This window comes from Fopius arisanus, unplaced genomic scaffold (genome assembly GCF_000806365.1).
Source record: "Fopius arisanus strain USDA-PBARC FA_bdor unplaced genomic scaffold, ASM80636v1 scaffold00003, whole genome shotgun sequence".
NCBI lineage: Eukaryota > Metazoa > Arthropoda > Insecta > Hymenoptera > Braconidae > Fopius > Fopius arisanus.
The window spans coordinates 588856-603360 of NW_011887742.1; the positions used below are offsets into that span (position 1 = coordinate 588856).

Sequence of the window (14505 nt, forward strand, 5' to 3'; positions counted from 1 at the left end):
CTATGGAAGATGGTGGAATTGATATAATCTTCTCAATACCTCTTCCTTCCATAGATATCCCCAGAACAAGCTTTGAATTCATAAGTTCTTAATTGTATTTCCTCTTCATTAAGGACTCATTCCTCCAATTTAACAATGCCTCTTGTCATCCAACCACCGACATACATCCTCATTACTCAAACAAAAATCAACCCCCGCATATTAAGTTTCCCCACAAAATAGAACAAACTCCACCCCCCGGGTAAGAAAAAAAACCGTAACATAAACGGGGAGAAAAACGAGAGGATTGATGCCCGCGGACTGGTGTAGTACTTTTTTCCTAAGGCTGCCTCAATGGCTTCCCAGTGTATGCACGCAAAAAAAAAACTTCACCAACTTATTATGAATAACGATATGCCTGCCAGAGAGTATTCTAACGAAATTGTGTGTCATTTAAAGTAAAACCGTAATAGTTGTACATCTCTTCAGGATCCATTACAATATTTTTTGAATATTTGAATAATCTGTACCATTTACTTAAATATTATCGCAATGGATTTTTGCTTTCATTTTCAATTTCAATTTCAATTGTTCCTACATAAAAGTTTCATTCATCCATTAACCTAACTTCCAAACCTGACTTAAAACCAGCAGTCACTAAATAAATTTTTTCCCTTGTACCGTAATTATTCATTATTGATACGAAATAGTAATAGAAAATGGTATATATTACGGGTACAAATGTAAAAGCGCGAAAGGGTATACACGCTGAATAAATATATAAATATAATTGATATATATTACGGTGTAATATACGGCAATATATACTATTTTCATCACGATGTGCCAACAAGTAACTTTCCCACACATTGCAAAGAAAAATATTGTTCGCAACTCGTGCAGAAAGTTGTTTTTGACATGTAGGATTATACCACCCACACGCCAAAAATAACTTTTCCGCACTTTTGACAAAATATATTATTTCTCAAGCGAATATTTTCCGGTATTCAGTAATATTTAACAAGAATCGTTTGCAATTGAATCCTCTCATACGCGTGAGGTCGAGAAATTTCCACAAACAACCTCAACATTCATCGGGACACCTTTTTGATATTTAATCCTACGGATTTGTCTTTCATGGACTGGTGTGCGTATGTGACGTGTATCGACCAAACCGCCCATGAGATACACTGATGGCGAGGGGTCTGCCAGGGGTTGGGATGGGCGACAGAGGAAAGGGGGTGGAATCGGAGAGGGAGAAAAGGGGGAGAGAAGGGGGAAATAAGGGGGTGGGGATAGGGTGAAAGTCTGTCGTCCCCTCGGGGAATGAAAGAGAGGGAATGAGCAACCAGAAAAGGTAGTGTCGCATAGTAACACGAAAATTAGCAACATAAATGTGTGAATAATTAACGTAATATATACTGGGTTGAATAAGAAATAAAACTCAATTCATTTGAGGTTAATTACTCGATTGAAAATTGTATTAGCCCCTCAATGTACTCGTGGGTTTAATTGAGACAAAAAGTACGAAATAAATTCGTTTTATCCTTGTGTACTTCAGTCTCATCAATTCGTTGAAGGATTTTTGCCCAGAAACAGTAACAATTGAGTGAATTGATATTGCTCTGATTGTTTGATATTAAATATTCAATGTACAGGTATTTGTGGGCACTATCGGCATGAAGATGAATTTGTTTATTGATTAATTTCCTTTGTGTTGGACTAATTCATTGCAACTCTCTCGCTTGACTAGACTTTCCGTCATCATTGGAATTCCATTATTAGAGGGATACCCATGGAACAGTAATTTCCGTAGTGCATACGTTGTTTTTATTCTTTTAGTGGACTTGAACATCAGCGGAAATTTGCGTTGGATCGCACGACAGAGAGAAATTCGTTGGAAAAATCCCCGGAAAAATGCATGCAAGGGGTGGAATGTACCAGCTAGGGAAAAATTTCAGTGTCATGAAAATTCGTATGAACTTTCACAAATTTTACTGGAAATTCAATTATTACTGAAATGCTGTACAATGATTTTGATATTGAACATGAATTTACAGTTTACTATTTTGGGGTAATGTCCGGTAATTTGTCATTTTTATTATCAATAACGGTTGAGCGTTAAATAAACGGAAATTGCAGATATTGATCAGTGTAATTGGGTGAATTGGTATGAACGGTGTAATTTGCGTTTTGAATTAAGTTCCTTCGGAGGAATAATTTTTTTTATCAGTGTATTAACGAATGAAGGAATGAAATTGGCCCGACCATAAATTGAGGCTGGACTTGAACGAAATGCATTTTGTTGACAATAACTAATTTGTTGTTGGAGTATATATTTGTGCATTTAGGTTGGGGTTTGGGGTCGAGGGGAGAACTAAACTCACCTCTTCTGGGCGCAGGCGGGGCCCTTTTTGGGGTGTCATCCGCCAACGGAGTTCTTCCCCTCATGATGTCCTAGGTCTGTGCATTTATGCGATCCTCATCGCTTTTCTCTCTGACGAAAAGAGCAGAAATTCCCCAGTTTAATAATGGTTAAATTCATTCGTACAGCCAAACTATTTATTATGAAGTAATTCGGAATGGAATGAGTTTAATTATTCGGCGGTGAAGGGATCAAACGAGATGAGTCAGCATTTCGACCATGACTTTTCGGTATATTTTCAGTATTTTTTAAGGTGGACCTTTTTTTTCATAAGTACCTTTTTTTCTTTACAGAACAGGTGATAGCAAAAATACTTGTTTAAGCCGAGGATTTTTATGGAACGTAATTAACTTCATAGTCATCGTTTGGATAGAATTCAGAAATTAAAAGAGAGTAGCAAAAAATAATTCCAGTGAAGTTTATTTGGAAATTTTTTTAGAGATATTTCAGGAATTAATTCCGGTAAAGATACTGGGAATTTTATTTTTGCGTACGAATGAAGAAAAAAAATTATTTCCAAAAAGAATCCATCAATTATAGAAATTCTCAATCTGTTGAACCGTTGCATGAATTTAAAATGGCCGATTGAATCTAGAATTGCATATTCAGTTGAAAAATTTTCACGGAGATCTAAATTCTACCATTACCTAGGAATAAGATATATATATTTATTCCTTAATATTCCTTGAAAATCACTTTCTGAACAGCACTTAGAAATTGAAGGCATCCCCTCCATTCCCGAAATATCCCTTAAAAACATATTTCACACTCCATCATCTCCAGAAATTCCGCTTCACCACTGAAATCCATAAACTGTAAGTGAAATTTTTCACAACCTGAAGATATATGAAATTTACCTTCACTCACTAATTACAAAATCAACGAGTTCCATTGAACATTCAATAAACTTCTAATATCCAATACACGACAACGAAAATTATTTAAAATACTGAAAATTCAGATAACTATTTTCCTGAACTTTCAGTCTATTGGAAATTCAATCTAATATAATTAAAAATTAATCAATAAAAAATGAAAGCAGTCCTTGAAATATGAGCGAAATATCAGTGATGGCTCACCCTGAAATTTATGATTTTCTTGAATTTCCAAGATTAATGGGAACTTTATGACAAATGGGGGCGATGTAATCTCCACGTAAATTCAACCCCACAACATTGATAATTGAATTGCAATCGTTACTGAAATTAAATTAACAGTGCAATGCAATGTATATCCATAAAAAATGTCAATAAGCCAGGCGAGAGACTAAAACGCCTATGAAAAAGGAGAGTGCGGGGGACAAGAAGTACAACTATCATTACCAGAGTGAGAGGTCACGTGGGATGGGGCAGAAAAAAAGAGGAAAAAAAAAAAAGAAAAAGCAATGGGGCACGCATTGGCGTTGGCCCAAACCAGGCCAGGCTCCTCCAGGTATACAAGAGCAAAGGTATGCCAGAGACTCGCCCAGTTTGAGATTCAGTTACACTTCCTACCTCCAAAATAATCCCACTACCACTTTATCCATCAAACTGGTTTACTACTGAAAATAGTCCACCAGGAGAGGATTCCCGGACTTAATTACCCGGTCAAAATTCCCGCAGAAAAACATTTCCCGTGATATTTTCCTCGTAAAAATTCCGCATGAAAAATTTTTCCTCAATGTCGCAGCATTTTAAAAAACAAAAATTATTCATTCTTCGTTCAATAATTCGGAATTATGAATGCAATATAACTTTGACATAATTTACAACAAAATTACAATGACGATTGTAATTGTCGTAATGACAGGACTGTGTGCTGGATTATTTTCACCGATAATCGCCCGATAAGAATAAATTGTTGGATCTAATGTGGTTATTGAGTTTAAAACTTATTGGAAAGTATTGTAGGGTGATAATCAATTTAGAGGGAAATCATATCCGGAAAATTTCTCCTGGAAGAAATTTTTGATGGGGAAATTAACTCCGGCCACCCTAGGAGACGGTGCAACCGTTTTTTTTTTCTCTTAAACTCAATTATCATTCTCTAAGTTTGGGAGACGACCTTGCACGATAGACGCTTTCATGTATGGTAAATTATTCCATTATCCCGGTTGAATACCTCGTAAGGAGTTTTCGTATCATTTGTGATGATGATAATGACGTAGTAATGAGCAGATTAGACGGGAGGGAAAGTTATTTTCCAGAGAGAATATTGTACCTCGGTCAGCTTTAGAGTTGTCCCATCAACAATCGCGTGAGAATTGATGATATTCATTTTTTACGATATCCAATCAGTGCATTAATGACTGGCCTTTTTTTGAAAAAAACATGAGAAAATTAAAAAAAAAATAGAAAAATTTTCGAAAAAAATAGAAAAATTTTCGAAAAAAAAAATGGAAAAATTGCAGTCATTTCCATGTTGATTACAAAAAAATGATAATTAGCAAAACTTCAAATTTCAGTTCTTTCATAAATGCTTCCCGAAATATAAAGATTGTTAACCCTTTTTCGAGTAATAATATCCAAGTACGAATATTGAGAATAATTGAACGGGAGATAAAAGCAACCAATTTTAATTGCAACGGGAATATTTAAAATCATACACTTGATTCAAGCATCAAGTGAAATCCTTGAATATTCAATCATTTGTTGCAGAATATTTATTATCAAATTACATAACTCGAAAATATTCTCAATTGAAGACCGCTATTGCTCGTTAAACGTTACATGCATCATTAATCGACATTAGCAACGAAGCCTGCAGCTGAAACTGGAGGAAGAGTTGCGTTCATAATAAATCAATTTATGTCTCTGAACAAATGAACAAGATGAGTTTGGAAAATTTCAGGTATTGCCGTCATTGGTGTGCGTGAGAAAGTACATCGATAATTTAAAATTCTTGACAGAAACCACCTGATAATCTTCAAAAATTTCCATCTCACTTCCTTCATGAATTTCAAATTAATGATTCAATGGATGCCAAGAATTAATATCAATTAGTATCAATGACTAATTAATGCCAAAAATTGACTGTCACTAACAATAATACTGATGGTATTTAATTTAAAAAATCCCATCATTCGACAATGAATTGTGTACTTGAAAACGAAGGGAAGGATCATGAAGCACTGAGCCCTGATGAATTAATTTACATTGCCATTAGTAATTGGTGTACGCGATAAAGTGAGATTCAAATTTATTTATAAAAACAACCTGATAATCTCCAAAAATTCTCACTTCACATCGTCCAGGAATTCAATCATTAATTATAATTACCAATAATAATGATGAATTATTTAAGAAAATTCGAGGCATTTGAAAACGAGTTGTTATGGAAAATGAAGGGAAGAATTGGGAAGTGACTGAACCGTGATGAATCAATTTACAGCTGGGTGAAAATGGAAAAAGTGTAAAGGTGAGTTTAGAGAATCTCTGGGTATTGCCGTTAGTCGGTGGTGTACGTGATAAAGTGTGTAAGTTGAGAAACACTGGATGAAAGAGTGGTAGTTAAGGGGAATACATATATACTAAAGCGAGGAGTAGGTAGCAGGAGTATCCAACTGTGTGACTACGATGAGAGAATGAGAGAGACACCAAACTGGTCAATGGTGGCATCGTCATTACCATTCTACACTATTTTCCCTTTTTCCTCCTCCCTCATTCGAGGCTCTACCTTCATTTTTTAATTCTCCTGGTCTTTTATTTGTTCCTGGGGTTGGAACATGCTGAAAATTGATACGTCCTGAGAGGAGAGAAGTTGCTACCACGTCAAGGTAAATTAATGGTGGGAGATTAATGTTTGATTGTGGCTGATGGGTTGTGGATAATGGGTGGATTTCTTCGGTTGCGATTAATCAATGGGAGGTGTGACATCACTGCTTTATATTGGTTTTATAGTTTTTTTTTTGAGGTAATGAGAACCACTGGGTGGGTGGTGAAGATGAATTATGGAGCTCATCTGAATTTCTGAATTCTGGAGCTCCTGAAATTTCCAAGAAACTTCAGGGGTGCAATTGGTTTAGAAGTTTCAACAGTTGAAGAGTTATTAAAATCGGTGAGTCAGAGTTATTAGATGTGGGTTGCCAGAATTTTTAGAGTTATTAAGGTGAGATTTCCAAGTTTACGTCGACTTTGCTGAATTTGCATGGAGAAAAAAATGTGAGAGGCAGTCGTCGTAATTTGTGTTGTCCATTTGAAAAATCTGTGAGGTAATTGGCAATAATTGCCGTAGCATCAGTGATTGCTCTTGAGATTGAAAGAAAAGTCATGTTTATTTTCCATTGTAAATGGAAGGAAAAGTTTATCTACATCGTTAGCAAAAATTACTCGCTTTGTATGTAAAAATACTAGGGCTGGTTTATTTTTCTTTTTCTTTGCTGTGAATTTCCTCAGGAAAGAACATTTGTACTGAGTTTAGTGTGTGACGACTGCAACTTCTCTTATATTTTTTTCTCCGTTTTAGAGGAAAGAATATTTCCGGGATTCTTCCGAAGTTCTCTTCTCACTTTCAATTATTCTCTTTATTGGATTGGGACGACAGATGTTCGATAAATTCTTCAGTGGAATTTGTTGTTGAATGCGCAAATTGGTCAGGTTATTTTGGGGCAGAGACATCGGGAAAATCTGAGAACGTTGGCGATACGAAATTGTCGGAGGATATTCAGGAATTTTATCTGAATTATTCGATGAATATTTTAAAGTGCAGAGTGATTGGATTGTGTATTGAGAAATCATTTTGCATATCTTCCCATCTTTTTAAAAAAGTTTGCTAATATTTCTCTAAACCAATTAATACCAGGAATCCTCAGTAATAATTCCTTATCGCATTAAATTAAAACTTCTCCTAAATAATTATTAACAGAACAGTCAGTACTCTAAATTTCCCGATTAATAATTCATTAAGTAATCGCAAATGTTCTCCAAAAGGTCATTATCTATTAATTCCATTGGAATTTTATTGAACCGATAATGAGTTCTGTAGTAATATGCAACGAAAACAAATAATTATCATTACTTAGTTATTTCTGGATAATAAATAGGGATTTAATCAGTCATTGATTACAAAATTCCGTTCGAATAGTATGTAATACACATAATTTTAATAATTCAAGTGTTGTGTGTAGATATTCAAAAGAACATTAATTAATTATAAGTTAATTGGCTATTTTGTTTCTTTGGATTTCTGATTACAACTGGTACAAACGACTCATGTTTTTTATCAATTGAGATAAATGAGAATCCCTGACACCAAACTATCACCGAACAACTGAACCAATCTGAACTCTCAGTATCTCGGGTGTCATTGGCACCGTTAAATAGACCAGAAGTCCAGCGCAATTGTGCCTCCCCCTGCACTGAACCTTTATGTACTTTATTCTCCTATTATTCAATTTTTCATTCCAATGTTTACCCAAACGAATGCAGCACGTACTCACCCACTCGATACCCCCTATTTCTCATTTTGCCTATCGCGTATGCGTATTCCCCCACGTTTAATTTTCCGATGCTATCGGCCATTTAAATCCGGGATAAAACGAAAAATGAAAGTAACAGTTTATTAATACGAAGGAGGTATTTAGAGTCATCAATCCCGCACGCTAAGTATCCAAACGGGTTCTGATGTCGTTTCAGAGACACTTAAGGTAATCCCACTATCACCGCAATGGGTGCTCACTAAGAAAAAAATTATTTCTGCAAAAGAAGTAACTCTGCACAAGTGAATTTCCCGATTTTAAGTCAATTGAATTATTTGGTTTATTCTCAATGTGCTTACGTCAAGGATGGCTCAATATCTGCAAGGAGTGCTGATAATCGTTTGTCATGTGTCTTGTGATTGCAATTACATGATAATGCACTGAAATCCTTTATCTACTTCAAACCATTTCATGAATGATTATGAATATTTTTGTGAATTATGTATAAATATGAAACAATATTAATCCTTGCTAATATTTGATCGAAAATTAAACAAATAATTTTGCTGACTTGATTTTATACAAAATAACGTAAACAAAGATTGAATAATGAATGTTCAATATGTTCTATTTTTCAGAGTCTTTCCGTCCAAAGATTCATTTTTTATAATAATAATTCTATTAAATTGAATTATATATTCGCTTAAATTATACTCAAGAGGGATAATTCTGACTGGAAAAGTTAGCGATAGAATAAAAGAAATAGCGATAGTCGTATAATTGTGCAAAAAACAAGAGAAAGAAATTGTCGGGGCTAAATGGATACAATTCATATAAAAACTTATCAATGATAAATGGTAAATGCCCAGACATTTGAATTCTTTTTCTGTCCACATTCGGTGACTCAACTGGAGTCTCCTCATAAAATTCTAGTGAAAATTCCACGAATATAATTTTATCTTCATTTTACTATTGAATTTACCATCTGAGTCCGGATAATAAATCTGTAAAGCTTGATACCCTGTACAATGAATAAAATCGAAAGGTATATTTAAATGTCTTTTTGTTCTTTCCAATTAAAAATCGCAGTTTTCGAGGCAATAAGCCTACAAGATTGTTATTGATGATTTTACATCATGAAAGTGGATTCGGATGCCAATGGATAAAGTTTTATGTTGATAGAATTTATTGTGAATATTCGGATAGAAATTGTCTCGCAAAATTCTCGTCCCCATACTAAGAACATCGTAATCCACTTGCTGTAAAAAGTCTGAGAGGCATTGAGGTATGATTTCTGGTTATTTCCAGTAAAATTCCATGTTAATACGAAAAAATGTCACGTTTTGTCCAGTAAAATGTGCAGTGCCGGCACTAGAATTTTTTCGTAACTGGGATTTTGCGCCCCTTTTTCAGTGTGGTAGGACTAGAATCTCTGTCAAGAATTTCTCTTCGTGTATATGTAACTTAGTGTTTGGCAGGGACTGGTGAAAAGAAACTCTGGGAAAACAAAATGGTTGAAAATCCTCGGACGGACGCTGTTGGGGCAATTCGAGTTCCAGCTACACTTTCGTGTTCACTCGCATACACTATCGATTTTCAGGTTTCCTTCCGTGAAATTTTCCCATCGAATCACTCGTTGTGTGGTCATGGAATTACTTGTTCGTGGAATAGTAAATACGTGTAGATTACCCTCGAATTTCAATTTAAAAGGATGAAATGGAAGGTACAAATATAGTTTACAAATGACTCATGAAAGCGCGGCTTAATTACAAGTGGGTGTAATCTACCGATTTCTGATATTTAGCTGGGAATTTTTTTTCACTAACAAAATAACTCCTTTCCACACGAAGATTCGCTTAATATAAATTATTTTTCGAAATCGTGAAATCACTTCAAGAATTATTGGAAATTCCTGCGGGGCAAGAGAATTTCATCCTGTTCAAAGACTTTTGTTTCGCGACGTCCAGAATGAAATTATTCATCAGATTTTTCGATTTTTCGAATTAATAATAAAATGTCTTTTTGTTCAATGCAAATTGTTATTGTCAAAGAAATTTTCCCTTCCAGTGCAGAAGTCTGTGACTGTTGGACCGGAGGAAATGTGAAGATGAAATGAACGCAAGGGATTTCCGCAAATTTTAATTGAAAAAATAGCTTCGGCGTCAGATTATAAAAGTAAAATCTAACTAAAGGCTTTGGCGGTCAAGATTATCATCATTATCGTTAGCTTCCGGATGGATTCAGCGTTTAATGCCGATGACTTTTACAGGGAAAATTACAATTTTCCTTGTGGTTCAAGAATTCAAGACATACGAAGAAAAATTTATAGCAAAATTAATCCTCAAATGGTAAAAAAAATGTTTGAAAAGAAATGAAAATTAAAAAAGAAATTTTGAATTGAACTTCACAAAAAAATTGTACTAACACCGGAAATCATAATGTTTTTTACTGCAATGTCTTTAAAGCACTAGCCTGGTAAAATTTTATGGTTGTATTTTCTGTGCCAAATTTAAAAAATTTTTATCATGTTGCAATTTCCTTGAAATATCCGGGCATTTCGTCACTGAAAATGCAGAATTTCGGGGAATAATCAAATAGAACTATAAATTTCTGTTCCTCTTCTCTGTAAGCATAAACAGACAACCATAAAATTCCCGTGAATGTATTTTTCAATTTTGGGGGCAGGAATACCGAATTCGATTTAGGAATAAAATGATGAATGCACGGGTTATACGGAAAATCCATGCAAATTTCAAATAAACAAACAAATCCCTGTACTCTTTCATACTACGCCTAAAAATCTGCAATTTCAATCAATCCTCCTCTCAGTTTCTAGCTGCACCCTCCCCTTCATCCCGCTGTTTTTCTCAATTTCCAATTAAACTTGATATATTATTATTTTGCTCCGAATTTCCCCCCATATAAACGATCTGAGTTAGAAATTTCGATAAATGCAATTTTGAGTGATTTTTCCGAGTTTCCCAACTTTTGCTAGGACCCGTGAAATAATCGAATCAACTCTACCCCATCTCATTAATGCAGGGGACCTTGCAAATTTTCTAACCCGGAAAATTCATAGGGGAAAATCGAAACGTACGTTGGAAGTCCGGCAGACGATCGAAATATCGGCATCGAATGGACGATTTCCCCCCGGGCGTTGTGTGCAAAATTTACATCGGCAAAATGGACGCCTTACTGTTTCATACACTACTCGAGCTTTTCCAGAGACGCACGTTTACATATACACGTTTCTCACATATGTGTTGGGCATTTGTGTGACCCACTTACGTCACGGTCTTTCCGCCTTGGACTCTCCGTACATCGCATCTCGACTACGTTTAATTTTCATATCCAATCAAATTTGGATTTGCTTGTTTACTTGAGTTATAATAATTGAATGGCATGTATTCAGGGAAAAGCACAAGCTTTCAGCACCAATGGACCATGATTTTCATGGATTTATTCATCTTCCAACTAGAAGCGTTATATATTGAATAAGGTGACTCGTAATTGATACAAGGAACAGTACGTGCTCATCATGCATTTTCTTTCAACCCGTGCCATCATTTCTTATCAATCTAAATCATTCAAGTGACATGCAGTTGATTACCGAAGATGGTCATGTACATATCGACGTGGTCCAATATAATCAATTGAACTCAGAGTACTAATTAAGTACTTAATTAATACTGAATTATTCTAACATCCTATTATTTTACCACTTCACGATAGAATTAATGAAGCTGTATGACCCTAAATCATCCCAAATTATTCTACATCTTCCTACTTCAATTTAACAGATTAATTATTCAACAGCGAAATCATGATCAGGAACAGTTTCTTCGGGAATATCTTCTCATCTTATCCCATGAAACAAAAGACACAATCTTGATTTGGATTGTATTACGATGCCTTTCGATTGGCAGTGTTCTCCTTTGAATTTTAGATTATTCCTTGAATTCATGAAGAAACTGATCCTGAAAATGTCCGTACAAATGTTAAACCACTGCATCCAGTCGCTGGAAAAGCACGCGATAACATTGTTCGGTACCTCTGTTATCCCTCCCTTTTTCACCACAATTTCCTCTTTTTATCCAATAAAAAAATCATTCAAAAATTGACAACCGTCGGTTCAACGGATATACCCGCCCGTCGGAAGGGCATTATCTCCCACACATCTCAATATTTACAATCCTCTATCAACTACAACAAACATACCTCAACAACAAATACCAAAAAAAAATGGGTAAAATTCAAGACTTACGACATTTTCAACATCGTCACGAGTCACGAGGCTGCAGAAATATGGTCACGCTCTCCACTCACCACCATAAAACAATTCTAATCACGTACCCAAGGGCTAGTTTTATCAGGTGCACCAAAACACTTTATCACTCGCTTGCACTCAAACTTATCACTTGGCCAATCAACGGCATGAGAATACCACTGAAACAATCAATCACTCCCAAAAATCACAATAAAAACAACAACTACCCAACATCGCCCGAGTCCTCCACTACTCCATCTCTACGACGAAATCTCCCAGGGAAGCGTCTGTTGGTAGAAAAAAAAAACCGCCTCGAAATCCTCTCGGCGTTATCACAACAAGCTCCACAAATTGTAGATTCTCAGGTCGTTGATCCGAGTTTTCCGGGAGAAGGGAATTTGGCCAGCACTTTGGTTATGAATGATAACTCAAATCCCATGAACAAATGCTCACCGACGGGAGACAAACTGCACTAGCACTGTTAATTCTCTCGACACTCCCACAAACACCATTAACAGATACAGAACAGAACAGAACAGAACGGTGCACCAGCGAATGAAAAAGCGAAAAAAAAACCTACCACTCGACAGATTCTCACGTTTGTTTGTTGATAATTACTTTGACGGGGAGGGACAGGGGGAGAGGGAGGATGCACTGGCGAGAGAGGCGGGATGAGTGATATGGGTCTTTGATTTTGATGTACTGAACTCCAAACCCGCTCCAAGAGCTTATTTGGAGGTTTGTAGTGGCTCGATGCAACCGAGTTTTCTCACTGAGCTCCCAACACTGTCCAAGCCTTGCCCCCTTCGCACACACGGCTGCCAACACGCTACCATCAGCATGAAAAATCACCTATTTCCACTCTGTTAGTATTGCCATGTCGTTCAACATTCACAAGGGGGCATTTTCGATTTTACACGTGTTTTTACTTTTTTTCAATTTATCTGGGACCGAATTGTTGGATTTCAATGGGATTTAAAAGTGGGAAAGGTCGAGAAATAGTCGAGGTGTGTGGATTACCCATTGAGTTGGCGGGTAAGAGGGCGCCAGGAATCGGGTACTGATTGATGGGGGGGGGAGTATGGACACCATAAGGAAAAAAAAATACTTGAAGCCCACCGAAATATGGGGAATGACTACTTGAGTACTGATCTCTGATCTGAAATGGGCGAGGGGCAACCTTTGGGGTAGTTCTGGAACAATTACATTTTTTGAAATTTGGGGATTTGCAGAAAGTTGTACTCGTTTTCTCAGTAGTACTCGATTTATTTCGATGTATGGGGGGAAATTGTATGTTTTTTAACAGAATTTAGAGACGGTAGCAGAAAATCCGTTTTTCATATAAAATTTAATAAATTTATTATGTTTCGGGGATTCTATGAAGGCCTTGATAAATTTTATAATTGAATAAAAATATCATTGATTTAATAATTGAAACCTGGAGAAGGTGTATTTCATTTGCAATTTATTCTTCTGAGGATTTCTTGTTTGTTCACAGACATCAGGAAATATCAAAATTTAGTCTGGAATTTTTTAACATGAGCCTTTTTTGGATGGAAAAATTCATGTTATTAGTTATTTTCGCATTAAATTTCCGGAGGACTTATCAGCAGCGTTTTTCTACCTAATAACTTCCCCTTTAGGTAATTTATCATCACATTTGATATAATACATTTTAACTCAAAATATACTACAATAAGTAATGCATTCCAAGTTAATCTTTAAATTAACGTTATTGTTATTAATATTATAATTTTTTTTTTCATTACCTGCTGGAGAGTTCATCGGGTAGAAATGCGCTGCTGATACATCCTCCGGAAATCTCCTTTGCCTGCACTCTGATGATACCATTCTACACGTATATTCGTAAGAACTAAAAACGTTGATCCGACTCTACTTTCGAATCGACGATATCATTGTTCCGTGCAAAGAGGATTGCAAAGAGGATTGACTAAAGTAGAGGCTCAGTTCTGGGGGTGGGAGTGACCCCAGCGGCATCGTAGTACTGCACCCCAAGAGAAAGATGTCGCCGACACCAAAACAGCGGTCAAGTACCTTCAGACGTCGTACGTAGCGCTGTATAACGCCTTCTCCTCATGTGCGTTTCGTCCCCACCATTCACGATAATTCCACACCCTAGTTTGGGGAATAAATTATTAAAAGTGTTGAGTAAAAGCAATACGAAAGAAATCATTCATAAAATCACTTCTGGCCACTATTTCCATCAAATTTTGATGTTGAACTATTCCCCTTGTCCAGAACACCGGTCGCCTCGTCGATGACTCCCTGTACCTTCTCCTTCAATCTCTTCAGCTTTCCTTTTAATAACTCTGAGCTCTTCGATGCCTCAGATTCCACTGACTGGAATTTTTGACGAGCTAATTTCAAAGCCTCCGACTGCTGATTATTTGTGTTTCAACGAATTAACAGTTATTAAAA

At 36.0% G+C, this 14505-nt stretch overlaps 1 protein-coding gene across 3 annotated transcripts in view; it reads right to left on the bottom strand.

Annotated features, from left to right (window-relative positions):
* LOC105268549 (uncharacterized) overlaps nucleotides 1-12829 on the bottom strand; it is a 35020-nt gene extending 22191 nt beyond the window's left edge. For 2 of the 3 annotated variants that reach the window (XM_011308230.1, XM_011308223.1), the window contains exon 1: nucleotides 12064-12829. Coding sequence is in view for 1 of the 3 variants with exons in the window: in XM_011308216.1 (XP_011306518.1) it covers nucleotides 2367-2430 (64 nt within the window). In the remaining 2 variants the exon portion in view is untranslated. Of the gene's footprint in view, nucleotides 1-2366; nucleotides 2477-12063 lie in introns of all 3 variants that reach the window. The other variant, XM_011308216.1, reaches the window with a different exon arrangement.
* Between the last annotated feature and the right edge of the window lie 1676 nt (nucleotides 12830-14505).